Source organism: Pogona vitticeps, chromosome 2 (genome assembly GCF_051106095.1).
Source record: "Pogona vitticeps strain Pit_001003342236 chromosome 2, PviZW2.1, whole genome shotgun sequence".
Classification (NCBI taxonomy): Eukaryota; Metazoa; Chordata; class Lepidosauria; order Squamata; family Agamidae; genus Pogona; species Pogona vitticeps.
The window spans coordinates 249707541-249724920 of record NC_135784.1 but is presented as its reverse complement, the minus strand read 5'-3'; the positions used below and the strand labels follow the sequence as shown (position 1 = coordinate 249724920).

At 38.2% G+C, this 17380-nt stretch overlaps 1 protein-coding gene across 3 annotated transcripts in view; it reads left to right on the top strand.

Annotated features, from left to right (window-relative positions):
- MEGF10 (multiple EGF like domains 10) overlaps positions 1-17380 on the top strand; it is a 136247-nt gene that overhangs the window by 35390 nt on the left and 83477 nt on the right. For all 3 annotated transcript variants that reach the window (XM_072992396.2, XM_078386217.1, XM_072992395.2), the window contains exons 2-5: positions 5070-5191; positions 8208-8309; positions 9309-9409; positions 16182-16274. In XM_072992396.2, coding sequence (XP_072848497.2) covers positions 5088-5191; positions 8208-8309; positions 9309-9409; positions 16182-16274 — 400 coding nt within the window. In that variant the 5' untranslated portion in view covers positions 5070-5087. The remainder of the gene's footprint in view (positions 1-5069; positions 5192-8207; positions 8310-9308; positions 9410-16181; positions 16275-17380) is intronic.

Below are 17380 nucleotides of genomic sequence, written 5' to 3'. Positions count from 1 at the left end.
CTCCTGTACTTCCTTTGTGCAGTCAAGTGCTAAAAGGTTCTAAATGCCTTAATAGGGATTGAAATGTCTTTCTGAAGTGTTTCCCAGTTCAATTATCTTAGCTTATCCCCTTGAAAGACAATATACAGTAGGATCCCCTTATCTGCAGGATCACTATCTGCTGATTCACTTATCGGCAGTCTGAAAATATTAAAATTATTAAAAGAAAAAATCCTAAAAACATATATAATGCTAAGATGCAGTTACCAGAACTGGCCACTAAAGGGAGCCAGAGACCATGCTATATATCAGTGGTGGTGAACCTTTTTGGGCCTGAGTGCCCAAACTGGAAAAAAAAAACCACAAAAGGTCCAGTGGGCTGCGGGTCATGTTGGCGTCGGAACCAGAAGTGGCAGCGGAAGGGGGAATCCCAGGCACAGAGGTGCCTCAAGACCCAACTCCAGATCTTCCGCCAGTGCCAGCTGCTTTGGATTCTGGCTCGCCGCCTGTCATAGTGCCAGCAGCCACCTCCTGAGGTTTCGCTGCGGGATGTGTGTGTAGCGATCTGGCAACGTATGGCTCACGTCCCTGTAGAAGGGCTCTGTGCGCTAGCTGTGCATGCCATATGTTCGCCATCACTGCTATATATAGTGTTCACTATAATCTGCATTTTGCAGCATCCCTGGGGGGGGGGGCTTGGAATTGATCTTCCACAGATATGGGGGTCCTATTGCTTATGGAAAAAAAAAACTGATGTGAAAAAAAACTGATGTACATGTTGCAGTGTTATACATAGTGAGTATAAAATAGTATCATCACCCCTTAAAAATCCTAACCAAAAGCCACTGTTGCCTTTTTATAAGCCATTTTCATACCATTAATTTTGTGAGCTGCTATGTGCATAAAATAACCATCATTCTAAATGCATGAAAACTTAAAACTTACTCCTCCTGCAGCTGTCATTTGATCTGCCTTCCACAGATAAAGGGCTGTGGCTGTTGAAGATAATCTCTGAGTACTGAACTTCTGGGGGTTCCCTCTACCACACCACAGCCTCCTGCATTCAGGAAGGGCCCCCTGACACTCTCTCCAGCATTTTCATGATGCTCGGCAGGCTGCCATAGGAATGAAGTTGTGCAATTTTCTGTTTCCACCATCAGTTCAGTTCCATGCCAAAAAAAGCACAACTGGGATGTAAATCTAAGACCTCTTTTGTATTATATATTGTCAGTTTATGTCCATGCATAAAGGATGCTTCAAACATTTATATTTATGTGATGTATGATTTTAAAATGTTTTTCTTCACATTGCAGTAGTAAGAGTTAAATAATCCTATGTTTCATTGCTAGTATATAAACACATTACCATTGCTAATCAGTAATACTGATTTTGTTTTAATTTTTCCTAATAATTAAGCAAAAGAACTAGGATGCAATCAAGTTGTACACTAGGGGGTTCATGCAAATAGTTGAGACTTCTTTTTACCTTTTTGTTAAATGTATTCAAAAGGAAATTTATTGACATTTTGAGAAAGGAAATACAATTTACTTCCATAATCTGTTTTAATGAAGGAAGTCACCACTCGTTATTCCTGCTTAACATAATTCACTGAATATTACAGTATTATCTACTGGCAAAGTTTTTGAGATTTGGTGCAGACCAAGGACTTTGCAAAATCTAGATGGAATTAGAGGAAAGTATTATATGGCATAGAACTGTAGAATCCCCACTTTGGATGAGATTTGTTTTAAGAGTCTGTTAAAAATAGGCTTGAAGTGGGCTACCCAAAGTTTGAAGCCGGAGCTTGGCTGGTTATTTTTAACAGGATAACCTTCAGTCACTTTGGAAGAGAGCAATATACCATAAAATCAACGGATACGGCTATTTGGTAGAATGTATTCAACAAATGGGATACATGAAGGCCAAGAGTAATCTTAGGCAGCGAGACGGAAGGGAAGCAGGACCTTGGTATCGTCATAAATAGGCTTATACTTGATAATGCACTGCTTCCACCAAAACCGGCTAAATATACTTACACTTAACACCTAAAGAATGTAAAGCCCTTACTCTGGCCCGCTTCACTGCACTTCCATCACCAAAATTCAGATATGTTGACAAAAGTAGCTAAATTCTGTGCTTCTGCAATCAAAATCCCTGGAGGAAAGGTGCCACCCAAAGTGCAGCCATAGTATTTGTAAATTGGTGTATACACGTAGAGACCTTAATGATCATACGGGCTCTATGAGCTTCCAAGTAACAATTCTGTCATTCTATGCAAGCTACAGTAGCCCATAGACAAGGCCTATGATAGGGAGACAGGAGATATCTAATAAGTTGTGTGAATGTAGTCATATATACTGTATGTATATAGATGTTTTAGTGCTTTTAGATTGATTTTATGTTTCCTAATTTAAATAATGTTGTTTACCTTTTGTTGGTCAATGACCGTAATAAAACATTATTATTATTATTATTATTATTATTATTATTATTATTATTATTATTATTATTATTATTATTATTATTATTATTAGTAGTAGTAGTAGTAGTAGTAGTAGTAGTAGTAGTATTAGTATTAGTAGTATTAGTATTAGTATTAGTATTAGTATTAGTATTAGTATTATTAGTATTAGTATTATTAGTATTATTAGTATTATTAGTATTATTAGTATTATTATTAGTAGTAGTAGTAGTAGTAGTAGCCATTTTCAAAGAGATAGCTCTGTTAGTCTATTTCTGCTCATATAGTAATTTTTTTTTTGTTTGTGACAGCTTTAAGACTAACAGATTCATCTCAGTTTTCATAGGTCACAAACCCACTTCATTATACTTCTGGGCTCTGATTGAAAGTCTTGGTTTGTGGGAGGGGGGAATATTTAGAAGGAAAAGTTGTATTCCTCACCTTTAACCCTCCACAAAACATCATTCTCACTTTATTCTGGAACAGCTAGGTTTAAAACACATGGATTTGCCACAGTCATGTCCAGTTTAGCCATTGGATATTGGTTGAATTCAGATATTACTTCACATTATGATGTTGCCATTATATCTGAACCTCCTATACCAGTTTACAAATTGTGATTTGAAAGGAGCTATCAGACCACTGTAGGTTTCATGTTACTGTGCAATCTATTATTTTACATCTGAATTCAGTAATCATTGACAAACCGCAGTGTTTGTCATACTTCCACATGAAGGGGCTGCTAGTCATGAAGACTGCAGGAAACTGAGTGAGCAGGTGCAACATGAGAGACCAGGTCCTGTCTAAACTATATGTTGCCTGTTTCAAAAGCTCAAGCTAGGGAATAGAAAATGAACTAGGGTCATAGCTTAGCAATCGCAGATTGTCTTGAGTTGAGCCACACAGCAGCATCTCTAGCCTACTTTCATGTGTACAACCCTGTGTTGTGTGCAGGCCTGCATATACAACAGTCCTGATAGTACATGCAGTTCTGCTTATGCCATGATCCTCAATGTACATGTAATAAGCTATTAATAGCAGGAAACATTCCATGAGCATACCACTATCTACTAAGAAGTTAAGGGTAATCAAGAAGAGCATTCCAAAAGGTGTGTAGCAGAGATGGCCCAGAACATTTTCTTCCTAAGCTGAAGACTATTCAAGCTATCTAGACTGAAAACTAAAATTTTCTTCAACATTGGAAATGGGGTAACATCCACTACTCTGCTTTAAGGCAGCGTTTACTAGGTTAGGAAATGAAGGACAGGCTGAACATCATAGAAAAAGCTCTCTTATAAACCTTTGCTATAGCTACCCACCCCTGCAAATTCTGCCACCTGAGGCAGCTGCCACCTGAGGCAGCTGCCTAATGGTTGAACAAGCCTTGTCATTCATTACTACGTATTCTTTTTAATGGGAGCAAAAAAAGATGGATCAAAGTAGCCTTTGCATAATAGTATCAGGGGGGAAAAACCTTCTAATTGACCCGTATTATAACACGAAAGGAAATCTTACGGTATTTGATCATGTAATCACACACACAATCAGTCTGAATTCTTTTAATAATGATTCTTGGAGCAGGGACTAATGATGAATGTCCATCAATAAAATAATCAACAGAAAACAGACTGTAGTTCCACACTTACTCATTTTAGAATAAGACTTGTTGAATTTAATGTGGCTTAACTTCTGCCTGGCTAAAACTTGACAGAATTGTTCTGTGTTTCATTGAATTACAAAGTCGACAAAGTTGCATGTGCATTTAACAATTAAATTATTAATGAAACTCTGTTTCCCTGAAAATAAGACCTAACCTGAAAATAAGCCCTAGTAGGATTTTTCAGGATGCTCGTAATATAAGCCCTAGTTAAGTGAAAACCCGCCCTCCACCACTGTGCAGCAACCAGATGACATGACTATATTTGAATAAACGTAGATTGTTGTACATGAAAATAAAAAATCCCCTGAAAATAAGCCCTACAGCTTTTTTTGGAGCAAAAATTAATATAAGACCCTGTCTTATTTTTGGGGAAACAGGTTATGTGAGGAACATGGGTAGTGAATAGAGTGATGGACTAGGACTCAGGAAGTCTTGGTTTGAATGCCTGCTCAGCTCTGGAAGCTCACTGGAGGCGTTAAACTGGTAAAACCACTCCCTAAATATCTCACTTACCTTGAAAGCTCTATTAGGGATGCCATAAGTTGGTCTTGACTTGAGGGCACAGAACAACAACAGATCGGTCCAGGGCACATTTTATATTTGTATTTTATGTTTATTGCTGCAGCCAATAGCTGCATTCTAGTATTGTCAGATATGTTGCACTAGATGTTAAACTTCATCCCTTAATTTCTTCATGTTCCTAGAAGTTTGAGGTCTTTCTTGAAAATACCCCTTCATTTATGCAATAAACACCTGCAACTCCCCCCCCATCTCAATCAATAAAACACCTACACTTTTCACATCTTCACATGGTCTTTTGTTTTGTCTCCTCCTGACTGATGGGTACACAGCCAGTCTAGATAATGTTTTGTGTGTGTGTGTGCGCACGTGTGCGTGCTATAATGCTTTTATATAGTTTGCATAAATTCTCTTTCTCTTTCCTCTCTTCCCCCTCTCTTCACCTCTTAGGGCTTTTCTGGTGAAAAGATGTTTTTTTCCTTCGATTGGTTCATCATACTTCTGTACCACTGGATGGACACAACTTTATCCCTAAATCTAGAGGATCCAAATGTGTGTAGCCACTGGGAGAGGTAATTTTTAAAAAATTCATAGAATAATCATGATATTTTACTAGTATTTTATGCTTATTATTGTTCATTTTGATTAGAAGTGTATTATGTTAAGCTATGGACTATAAACAGAAGGGGACTAAACAGAGAAGAAAGGTAAGCCTGGCCCAAACATGGTTCTACATTAAAATCCATCCATGTATGAATTGAGAAGCAGAGGCCATTTTTAACAGCAGACATATTCTAAATGTGTTTCTTTAATCTAATTAACTCAGTAGGAGAATCTGCATATTTGGAGTATAATTAGCCCTATTGGAAGTCATTGAGGTATAATTATGAAGCTTTTAAAATCTATATAAAATCTTGTTGGGTTGATTATCTTATGAGGGAATGAGGCAAAAAAATTCAGAAACAGATAGTGTATAGTTTTAATTTCAATGCAATGTATTTTTCATTTTACTGGAAAGGGTAGTCCTGTGGATGGGATCAGGTACCTCTTTTGCTTAAGCATGGATGTGCTCTTTGAGCATCATAATGCTCTTACACACAAAGAGCTGAAAGGCTGGGTGATTCTTGAACAACACCAAAACAAGTTTTTTTTTAAAATCCCAATTAAAAAAAAACATAATTTGTTGGTTTGGAAAGCAGCTAAATAAAACAGCACAGAACAAAAAACAAAACAAAAAAGGAAGTAGGGCTAGTGGTTATGCCTAAAGAAAGCAACATTTAATCTGTCTCCCTCTGTTCATGGGTGTGGCAAGATGAAAGAACATATTTTAAAAAAACATTATCTGGAAAATTGCATAGCACTAGCAGCTCTGCTGAAATAGACTGTAGGAAACACCAGGAGAATCTATCAATTTATTCCTGCTTGTGTCTTTGGTGAATTCATGTAAATAATCCCAACTGAATTGTGATCACAGGGTGAAAAATCTTCCCTAAGGGTGAATAAAGGACATGCTGAATGTATGAGGCTATTGGCATAATCCTGTGCACGCAGTGAAGTCTTACAGAATGCACTTATTTTTAAGTGATTCGCCACAAGAATGGGCAGCTCCTTAGTTAAATTACACTCTGTTTTCTTGAACGGTAATCTGGGCTGTGAAATATCATTTAGAAACTCTACAAAGAAACTTTGTACTTACTGCCAATTAGTTCTCTTTAGATTTTGAGGGGTTCTCATAATTTTTCTTTTCTTGAAGTAACGTAAGCTTGTCAAGTCCACTTTGAATGTGGCCAGCTGCCAATCATTTTAAAATAAGAGGCTTAATTCAGTGTGATGCCGTTCTGTGACAGAGGTTTTCTTTCCCTTTCTCTCCTCCTGCAACCCACAAATCACTTGAAAACTGGCTCCAGAGCATTTCCCAGATCTGTTGGGCTGTTTGAGGAGTTGCAGGTAGAAGGGAGATTACCTCCTTCCTTGCTTACACTGCTGCCTGGGGAGGGGGCGATGGCAGAAGGGGGAATCCCGGGCATGGAGGTGCCTCCAGACCCCACTATGGATCCGCCTCCAGTTGTGCCCAACCCCGCCACTGCCTATAGCTTGGCTGGCCGGCCCGCCGCCACCAGCGCCAGCTGCTCTGGATCCTGGCCTGTCGCCTGTCGGGGCACTAGCACTGTGGCTGCAGCCGCCTCCTCAGGTTTGGCTGCCAGGGGTAGCGATCCAGCAACTTATGGCTCGCGTGCCCACAGAAAGGGCTGGGTGTGTCAGCTGTTCGCCATCACTGCTTAGAGGTTGTCCTTCATTAAATATGGTCCATATAAACAAGAATTACTAACGCATGTTACAACCTTCTTGCCATAATTATTTTTCAAGCTATGTATTAAGGCTCCCCCACTCCACTTTTGAGTGGGTCATTATTTAAACATTAAGAATATTTGTACATGCTACTCAGCTGTAGGTTTACTTATTTGTTGTAGCAAATACTACAGTGGTGCCTCACTTAGTGATGTTTATCCGTTCCGGAAAAAACATCGCTAAGTGATTTCATCGCTACGTGATATGAAAAAGCCCATAGGAATGTATTAAAACGTGTTTAATACATTCCTATGGGCTAAAAACATACCTTAAAGCGAAATTCCTCCATAGTGGTGGCCATTTTGGGTGCCTCTCAAGCGAGGCAAAACAGCGGCAGCCATTTTGCTTTTGCCGCGGCCATTTTGGAACTGCCAATCAGCTGTTTAAAAAAGTTCGCTTTGCCATGATCGCTTCCCTGTGATCATCGCAAAGCGAATTTTAGCCATAGGGGCCATCGCTAAGTGATCGTTCCAGCGATGGCCAAAAGTCCATCTCAAAGCGATTTCATCGCTCAACGGAGCAATTGCTAAGTGAGGCACCACTGTATATTAATGTTTTGTTAAACAGAAACACTTGTTCCCCAACCCCCCCAATAATCCAACCCCTTAGTGTTCTTATTGATAGCATTCTGAATGTTTGTTAAAATTGTTAATGTTCAGTAAAAGTTATTGGCTAGTATCCTGTTCAGTATTTACATGTTTGAAGCTCCAGTGGCAGTAGCTGCAGCAGCAATATGACAAAGTGCTTGCCATATGCAACTGTGTGCTCAGGCACATGACCAGATATGACCAGCACTTTGTCAAATTGCTGTGGCAGCTTCTATAGTTGATCCATTATTGAACAGGATGGTGCCTGTTAGGAGTAGAAAAAGAAGCAGGAACTCCCTCAGAACAGGCTGGTGAAAATAAGTACTGACATATCAGGACTGTTGTACACAGTATGAATTCAGATCTGTATTAAAATAAAAAAAATCATACAATTCATTCGCATATTCTCTATGAGAGAGTGAAGTAAAAAACATACCTGCCACAAGGACAAAATATTTATTTGGAGACATCCTAACCTATGGATTTTTCCCCCCTAAAATGTACCTATTTACCTGTATTTACATGAACTACTAATATTTTGGAATTTTTTAAAATAAACCTAAATCTTTTACTTCCCTCCCATTAATTTATTTCAATTCAACAGTAGTTCTAATACAATATACTGTATGTGCATTTTTTTCTTTTTATGCAGTTATTCTGTTACTGTACAAGAATCGTATCCCCATCCTTTTGATCAAGTTTACTACACCAGCTGTACAGATATATTGAACTGGTTTAAATGCACGCGGCACAGGTGATTTTTAGAATAACCTTTGTTTTCACAATGCATTCTTAGAATAAACCTTTCAAAGTGATTAAGTGTTGTTTTTATATAGAATAAATTCAGGTAGACTGACATATTTCTGGCATGTCCTGGCTAGATAGCGCAGTGAATTAGGCATCTGGTTGTAGAACCAGAGGTTGGGAATTTTATTCCCCATTGCACCTCCATATGTAGCCTCAGGCGAGATATACAGTCCTAGAGCACCCCTAGAAAAAGAGGATGGCAAAATGTATCTGTGCATTATATACCCAGAAAATCTGGAAAGGGTAATCATAAATCATAATTGAGTTGAAGGCAATTTATTATTATTATTATTATTATTATTATTATTATTATTATTATTATTATTATTATTATTATTATTATTATTATTATTATTATTATTATTATTATTATTATTATTATTATTATTACAAATCAGATCCTATAGATGCCATCATAGTTCATATGTAGGCATAAGGGTGTTCATGTGTAGAATTAATCCTCAGTAGGACTGTGAGGATATGTAAGTCTCTGAAATATTATCTGTGAATTTTGCAATGGATTATCAAGTGACAGAGGATTATGTTATGCACTAGTGTGAAAATACATTTCCTTTCTCTAAACAGGAATTATGGAGAAGAGATGTGAGGTTGATGCACTGGCATATTCCGTTTTAATTATGGTAGAATGAAATGTGCCAAGCACTTATGCAGCATAGCTGCCATATTTTTAATGAGGCTTGTTATATGGGGCATAACATAAAGAGCATAGTCTTCAGCAAAGGAGAGAAGAGATGGTATCAAAAGGGTAGCTATTCTGATTTTTCGCAGCAAAATTATCAAAGGGTCTCATGACATGCTAAAGACTAACAAATTTATTATGACTATATCTTTCATGAATTGTGACTCAGTTCAAAATACACATGCTTAGTTGCTTATCTTTAAGTACTTAACCAATTTTATATTTTACATTTGTATATTTTAATAGAATTAGTTACCGGACTGCCTACAGGCATGGAGAAAAAACTATGTATAGACGGAAATCTCAGTGTTGCCCTGGATTTTATGAAAGCAGGGAGATGTGCATCCGTAAGTAAATTTATTTTCAATACTGCCAAATTGGAGGTTGGATTTACTTCTCTCTACTTGACATGATTTCAGTGGCCCACATGCGGTTCTAATCACTCACCATTGACATGTATGTGGGATGCAATCCTACCACCTTCAGCCCATCAAGCTCATCTGATTTTGGAAGCTAAGAAGGGTTGCACTTGGTTAGTACTTGGATGAGGGATTTCTAGGGAATACCAGAGATCTCCAGGTGGAGCTAAGAAAGAATCCTGTCTGAATCCTGGACAACTCTAATCCCATGTAGCTGGATGGACCAGTGGTTTGAATGAATGGAAGACAGCTTCCTTTGTCCCTATATTCCTCTGTCCTCTTCCTCCTCCATTACATCCCACTGGTATGTTTTCCAAAGAGGCACATTCAGCTGCATTTTCTGTCCTTGATGGAAATAGGGGTAGAGGGGAAAGAAACCTGCTACGTCTAGTATAGAAGATGTTGCTCCTTATTCCTACTACCATGTGGGATTGAAAACTGGTCTTCCCTCCCTCGGAAGGTCTTTAAATAGCTTTACTTAACTCAAAAGGCCAGAGTTGGTTTCACTTCACTTTTGTTGGTGATGAAACTACGCATGAATTGACGTAGTACTGATGCTTTGCTATACATCTGCTATGAGATCATTTGGACCCTTCTTTAATACATAAACGAATTTATTACCTTTTGTCATGCTTCCTTGTTGAACATATTGAACACTCTCTGTTCTTAAAAAGTTATATAAAATTAAAAATTGTTTCCCAACATAATTTGAAAGTTTTGGAAGTACAGTTCTTTGGAGCTATAGCTAGATCAGAATACCTATCTATTTTTAAAATGAATATTTGTTGTGTGTTTTTATTTATACTATAGTTTTTAAGATATTTTGGCTCTGTCAGAGTTTGGAGACAATAATTTTTCGGCTGTAATTCCCAGAATAGTCCAGCCAGCATAGCTAATGGTTAATGGCCATGCTGACCAGGGAATTCTGGGGATTTGTATGTAGTCCAAGATGTAACATTTCCAGACTCTGATTATTTTGGAATTCTTAAATGGAGATGAGGAAAAAATAGGACTTACATTATTATGGAATAATTGCCTGTAAATTTTCATACAGGTATAGATTTTTTTTCTTTTTTAAGGTATTCCAAGAAACAGCATTTATTTTTTTACTATTTAAATAATCCAAAATTATGTCAATTATGGAACTCTCTGTGCAGGTTCTTTGAGGACTTGCTATGTCCACCTGCTCTCAGTTCAACAGGTAGGTTTCATAGTAGTTTAAAAGGCTGTGGTTTAATTCACTCTCTCTGAATTATTTTTCCTTGGAAATAACAATGCTGATGGATGCATGGCTTTTCTGATGGACAGCTCCAGCTGGCAGTTTGAAGTTCCTGTCTAGCATATCTGGTGCCAGGATTAGAAAAAACACTGATTATTTCTTCAGCTGTCAGTCAGTCAGGAAGGTCCTAGTGTATAAGATTAAAACTGGACAGTAGCGTTTCCAGGATGAAGAAAAACATTACTCAAAACTGGGAACAGTTACTTCTTAACCTTCAGAGTCACCATACAGCATGGTTTCTCTGGATCTGTAGTAAAAAATAAAATAAAAAACCAAACCCCAAACCAAAACTTTTCCAGAATCTTCTCTTAATGCTGAGCAGAGGTTGGAGACCAATGCTTTAGGATCCATGAACAGTTGCATTAAGAGGGATGTGAAAAAAGCAATTATTTTCAAAACCCAGCCTCATTCACTAATATTCCCATCTGATTTGCCATTCTGTTAAAACCAAAACAAAACTCTCTTTATTTCTTGGGTGTGCGGGACATTTTTCTTATTAATGACTCCTGTGCTCTGCCCTTTAGTCACCTCAGAATTGCACAAATACTCCTCTGTTTGCTCATTTCTCTAAACACACAGGGCATGCACATGTGAATACTTTGAATCAGAGGAGGCTAAATTTTGGCCAGCAACTCCCATCATACCAGCATAGTCAATGGTGAGGGAAGGAGAGTTGTTATCTAAAACAACTCAAGGTTCCTTATCCATAATTTAAATCAAAACATAGTGAAATAATATTTTCAATTTTTAACACACACACACATTCTGAAGGATGGTGGGGTATCATGGGGTCATATATGGGTCCTCAGGACTGCATGTGGCCCATATGACTCCCAGATACCCCACCATCCTTCAAAATGTGTGTGTGTGTGTTAAAAATATTAATACCCGACACGTACTCTAGATTATAGTGTCCTGTAACAAGAAGATCATACACAATAATTCAAAGAATTATTAACACATATGTCTCAGGCATCTATATTAGGCAAAAACCCAGAGTTTGGGTGGCTGCTATGGCTGGCATGGTGTAAAATGGGGTTTAGACTCCAAAGTCTTTTTGTTTTAAAATGTGTTTGGTTTTAAAACGTGTTTGGTTTAAAAGGTGCTTTTTGTTGTTGTTTAGTCATTTAGTCGTGTCCAACCCTTCATGACCCCATGGACCAGAGTATGCCAGGCCCTTTAAAATGTGTTTTGTTTAAAAGGTGCTTGGTTTGGTTTAAAAGGTGCTTGGTTTAAAAAGTGTTTGGCTTAAAAGGTGTTTTAGACTCCAAACTCTCCCGCCCATTGTCTTCTTTCTCTGTATCTTCTCGCTTTTTGTGCTTAACAGTACAAACCTTTGTCTGAGGGGTCTGTCTGCCCCAGTGATGACCTTTCGTCTTTTCCCCATTGTTCCCTCCCTCCCTCCTTTCCTGCCCTTTTTTAAACCTAAGTCATCTTAGGTTAAAAGAAGAAAAATTATCCCCCTAGTGGTAGAGGACAGATTAACCGCTTTTGCATTTGTTCCTATGGGAACGAATGCTTCAACTTGCAACCGGCACCTCTGCATACATCTAAAAAACAGCCATAATGGATTAATTGGGCTTCAATGCATTCCAATGGGAAATGCTGATCCGACTTACAACCATTTAGACTTACAGCCATCTTCTAGAATGGATTATGGTCGTAAGTCGAGGCACCACTGCACAAAATAATTTGTACTACACTAGATGGGTTGAGAGAACCTTGTATTTATCTTGGAATTAAGACCATGGATTCAGAAGATAATATTCCAGATTTCTGATGCAGCACAATATGTTACAAGGTTCACAATGTTTGATACTTAAGCAGAAGTCCGATTTAAATGGGAGGTTGCAATTCAATTGCATTAGTTTTCATAGACTAAAGAATGAAAGTGTATGTTCAAAGTACATGTTTACCCTGAAGGGCATCAATATGTAAAATAGCCATTAGGCTTTTAGTTGTTGTAGTAGTATGTCATACTAACTGCCATAACCCAGTAGCATCAGCATAAGAATAAAAACGAGTTCCATGTAATGTTAAGTCTAAAGTTGCCAACACCTACAAATGGCAAGATGATCTAGAAATAAAGTTCTCCAGTTTTTAAGCATTTCATCCAGCTGATACGAGATCTTGAGATCTTGAAATGACGAGATCTTGAAATTCTATCAGCAGAAAATGACTCACAAGAAATATTGGAGGCATTCAGCTGAGAAGATTGATAGTTCAGTTGTACTGCGCATGCTTTGCACGTAAAAGCTCTCAAATTCAATCACTGGTACATCCACAGAGAGGACTACAAATCCCATTGAGCCAACGATACTGGGATATCTGGGCCAATGCTCTGACTTAGCATCATGTTTTTAGTTGTTAGACAAGAATTGTAATAATTCTATTTACAAATGCTATTTTTATGTTCAGCAATAATCCTTCAGTGGCCTTTGAGAAAACCAGTACTGTACATTTGATTAGAATATGTGGTCAATAAAGTGATCCCCAGCAGAGTAGATACCTGGTGCGGCACCTTCTTACATTTATCAAACTAGACCAAATAGTGGAATCCTATGCCCACCTGTCTAAAAGCAAGGAATTAGACTTGTGAAAAGCCATTAGATTGTACTGTAAAATAGACTTATGCATAATAATCTTAGAACTATAGAACTGGTAGGGACCCTAGGGATCATCAAGTCCAGCCCCTGTCAAGGAGGCATAGTAGAGAATTGAACTCCCAATCTCTGGCTCTGCAGCCAGATACCAAACACGGAACTATCCAGCAGCTCTTGATAACATAATGTATCCCTACATCTGGTCTTAACATTTCCTGGCAAATCATGACACAAACAAGTCCCCGTATACCTTCATAAACCTCTCCAAGCCTTTGAACTCAGCCCAAATGTAAATATTCTGACAGCTGCTACTAATGTGTGACATATCTCTCTAGCAGCTGTGATGTTTTTCATGCTTCCTAAAACATGAAGACCAGAACTTCATCATGTAGCCTTTACTTAACACAGAATTTTCAGATTCTACTGGCCTGAAAAATATTGGTATATACAAGATTTTCAAAGAATGATTCTAGTTGAAAGTAAGAGAGAAAAAACTGGGATAGCATTGGAGAGTGAGAACAGCAAACAGGGAAAAAGAAAGCAACAGAAAGTTTTGTCTACCGGCTCTTTCACTTTTTGATTAAATATCCTTTCAGTTTTTAGGCTTTTCTATTCAAGACTATTTAATGGAGACCTGTAATTTTAATTGTAATACCTAAAGACTACACACATACTGGAAACATTTAGTTGATTAAAATAATAATACATGCCATTAAGTTGATTCTGAGTCTTTCTAGGTGTAAAGTACTCAGAAGTGGTTTACTCTTCCCTTCTTTGGGAGACCTGGGACTTTGCAGCATGTGTACATGCTGGCTTTTCCTCCAGGAGGCACTGTGGGGAATTTAACTTGTGACCTCTAGATTACCACAGAAGTCCTGACCTCTGCAGAGCAAGAGATTAGGTGAAAAATGTAGAACAGATAACGGGAAGTAGTTCTTCACACAAGTTAGTCTATGTAATTTGCTAACAATGATGTAGTGAAGCAATATCTATAAACCTGAGCAGCTTTAATGGGTTCATGGAGGATAAGACAAAAATGGATTCTAATCAGATAATTGTGTTTTAGGGCATAACCACACCAGCACAGTTTCAACAAAAAAGAGGAAAGTCTGAAATTCAACAAAGCCTGGCTCCCAGCACTGAAAAATACAGCCTGCAAAAAGGTCAACGATCTCTACCCAGCCACAAGGACCAGTGATCACTGCACACAAAAGACTAGCTAACGGCACCCATCAATCCCAGTGACAGATAATCTCCCCCCTTATCACAGCAGTACACCCATAACAAAAGCACCCTGATCACCATAATCACCCAATCTCCTGAAAAGGACAAAAAGCTGATCCCACAGCTACAAATACTCAACTATCCCACACACTACACCAGAACACAGAGTTCTAACTCCTGCCCCCTGAAGATGCGGGCCACAGAGACTGGCAAAACGTTAGGAAGAAAAACCTCCAGAACGTGGCCAAACAGCCCAACAACCAATTTAGAAATTTCATTGCAGTTGTAGTCCTGACCTGTGATAGCACACAAGGCAAAAGCAAGACAATATAATGTAACTAGAAATGCTACAATGAAACATGGCCCTGCTGGCCAAACAAAATATATCACATACTTAGGACAACAGATCTACTCATGATTAACACTAATATTGCATAGTCAGTGGGATGAGCACTGAAAAAAAAAAACAATGAAAAATGTGTCACAAACTATGGGATAAACACACACATCTAGCTGTTCCCTTGCTTTCAGTATCAGAAGTGGCATGCTCCTCTGTTCCCCTTGATGGTATCCAGTCCTGCTTCTTGATTTACCACAGGTTAACTACTCGAGGAGCAGAATAATGAAGTAAATAAGTGTTGGGTGTTAGGAGAGCAGAAAGTTTAATGTTCATATACCTATAAGCGGTCTCAGTATTTCACATTTTACATTTTGGATCTTTGGTTTATTATGGTGAAATAGAAGTTTTTCTTTGCATACGTTCTTGTGTCTGTTCCTATTAATTACTTTCATTTATATTCCACCATTTCTCCAGTAAATACATGTCTCTCACACTCTCTGATTTATTTTTATAAGAGTCCTGTGAGGTAGGCAGGCTGACAGGTACAGGTCACCTACTGAGTTCCATGTCTCAGTGGGTACTTGAACTTAGGAACCCCTAGGTTTCAATCTAGCACTCTCACTACTGCCATACTGGTGTTTCTATTCCTGCATCTAGTGAAACACAAAGTGTTATGCTTGCCCTCTTCATTTTTTTAAAAAAGTGGCATTTACTACAGCGGCTATGTCAGTAGCATCACAATTTAAGGGCCAAAATATGAATCGAATGTGGATTTTTGTGAGGTTGGATTCAGTGGCTTTATGGGCCTCTTGCAACTCAATTATTCTGCAATTCTGAGGATTTTTTTTAAAAGAAGAAATTCATTCTCCTAACCGGGTTCATATAGAGAGCTATGGTGTGAGACTGCTACTGGAATTTGGCAACAGGAGAGGACAGTCTGTGGTCATTAAATAAAGTGTGCTGCTTATATACCACTTCATAATGCTTAAAGCTCTCACTGGGTGGTTTACAATTTAATTATGCAGACATTTAACTGAGTACTGTAGTTAAATAAGTGTTCTGTGTTTGCTAGTTAAATACCTAGTAACTGTGAGGAAATTAAAAGGAACTTAAAATATTGCTAGTACTGTATTTTCTTTGTTTTTAAGAGGAACTGGAGAAAGTCAAAAACAGCTGGATTGTAGAAAGCCTAGGTGGAGTTTTTCTGTAAAATCAATGGTTTTGTTCTTCCTCTTTTCTCTCTTTCTGTGACAGCTCACTGTTCTGATAAATGTATCCATGGCCGTTGCATTGCTCCAAACACCTGTCAGTGTGAGCCTGGTTGGGGCGGACCCAATTGCTCCAGTGGTAAGTCTGCATCTGCTGCTGTCAGTCTGGTTGTCTGTCTGTTCCGTTGTCCTTTTCTGTGAACAGATTGTGTTGTTGTTTTTTTAAATTATGTCATGATTTCCCAGTGCCTCTTGAGGGAATCAGCTCTCATTTACAAGTACATACAGGGACTCTCTCTGTGTGATGCAGTTTTTCCTGTATTTCTTCTTTCTTAAATTAGAGATGTCAATGAACAACAAATAAAACCTTACACTACTTTGTTTTCTGACACATAAACCATAACTTTAACAGGTGGCATACACATAGAGAGGGAAAGAAAAAATGAACATGATGTACTCACAACATATTCTTGGCTGTTACTTTCCAGCTAAATGGTGTGAAAAGGAAACACATATACCGTTTCTTCTAGACTTGACAAAGTAGCTTGGAGATTTTGCATATTGCATAGACAGCGGGCACAATTTTAATTTCCACACTTGTGAAAAAGAGTGTCCTCAAAGTGTCTAATTGTCAGACTTTACTAGTAAGTGACCATATCTTGAGATTGTTTTCAGTGGGTATCTGTATACCAGTAGGAGTGGTATAGCCAGAGCTTGGATATGTTGCTTTTAGAGAGTGGCTATGTTTGTTGGGGAGTTCTCATAACTTTAAACCCCCCCCCCCCAACATTTCTAAACTCTGGTTATGGAGTTGTTGTATTTGGAAATCATTTTTGGACCCTGTAATCCTCTGCTTTGGGATTAGATGCAACAAAATGGCCTGTTTCCAATTGTTTTCTTCTTCCTCCCTAAGCATTTTTCAAAGTAATACAAAAGTACCCTTGAAATCAGTAGGCTTAAGAACATTCACCTCTGAGTTGGATTGTAGCCAATATTTTAAATAAAGCTTTTTCTGCATTCCAAAACACAGTGTGAAACAAATACCAAAACCACGTGGTATTTTGCATGCAACAGAGATCAGCTACTGGCATGCATGTATTTTAAAGCTGCATTCCCTCAGCTGATTCTTTTCCAATACTTGCACAAGAAATGGATTAAAGTACTTCTAACTGCAGGAGGGACTATAGTTTACTAAATGTTCACAGTGACATTTTAAAATTGACCTTATGGGAAAATGCAAAGAAT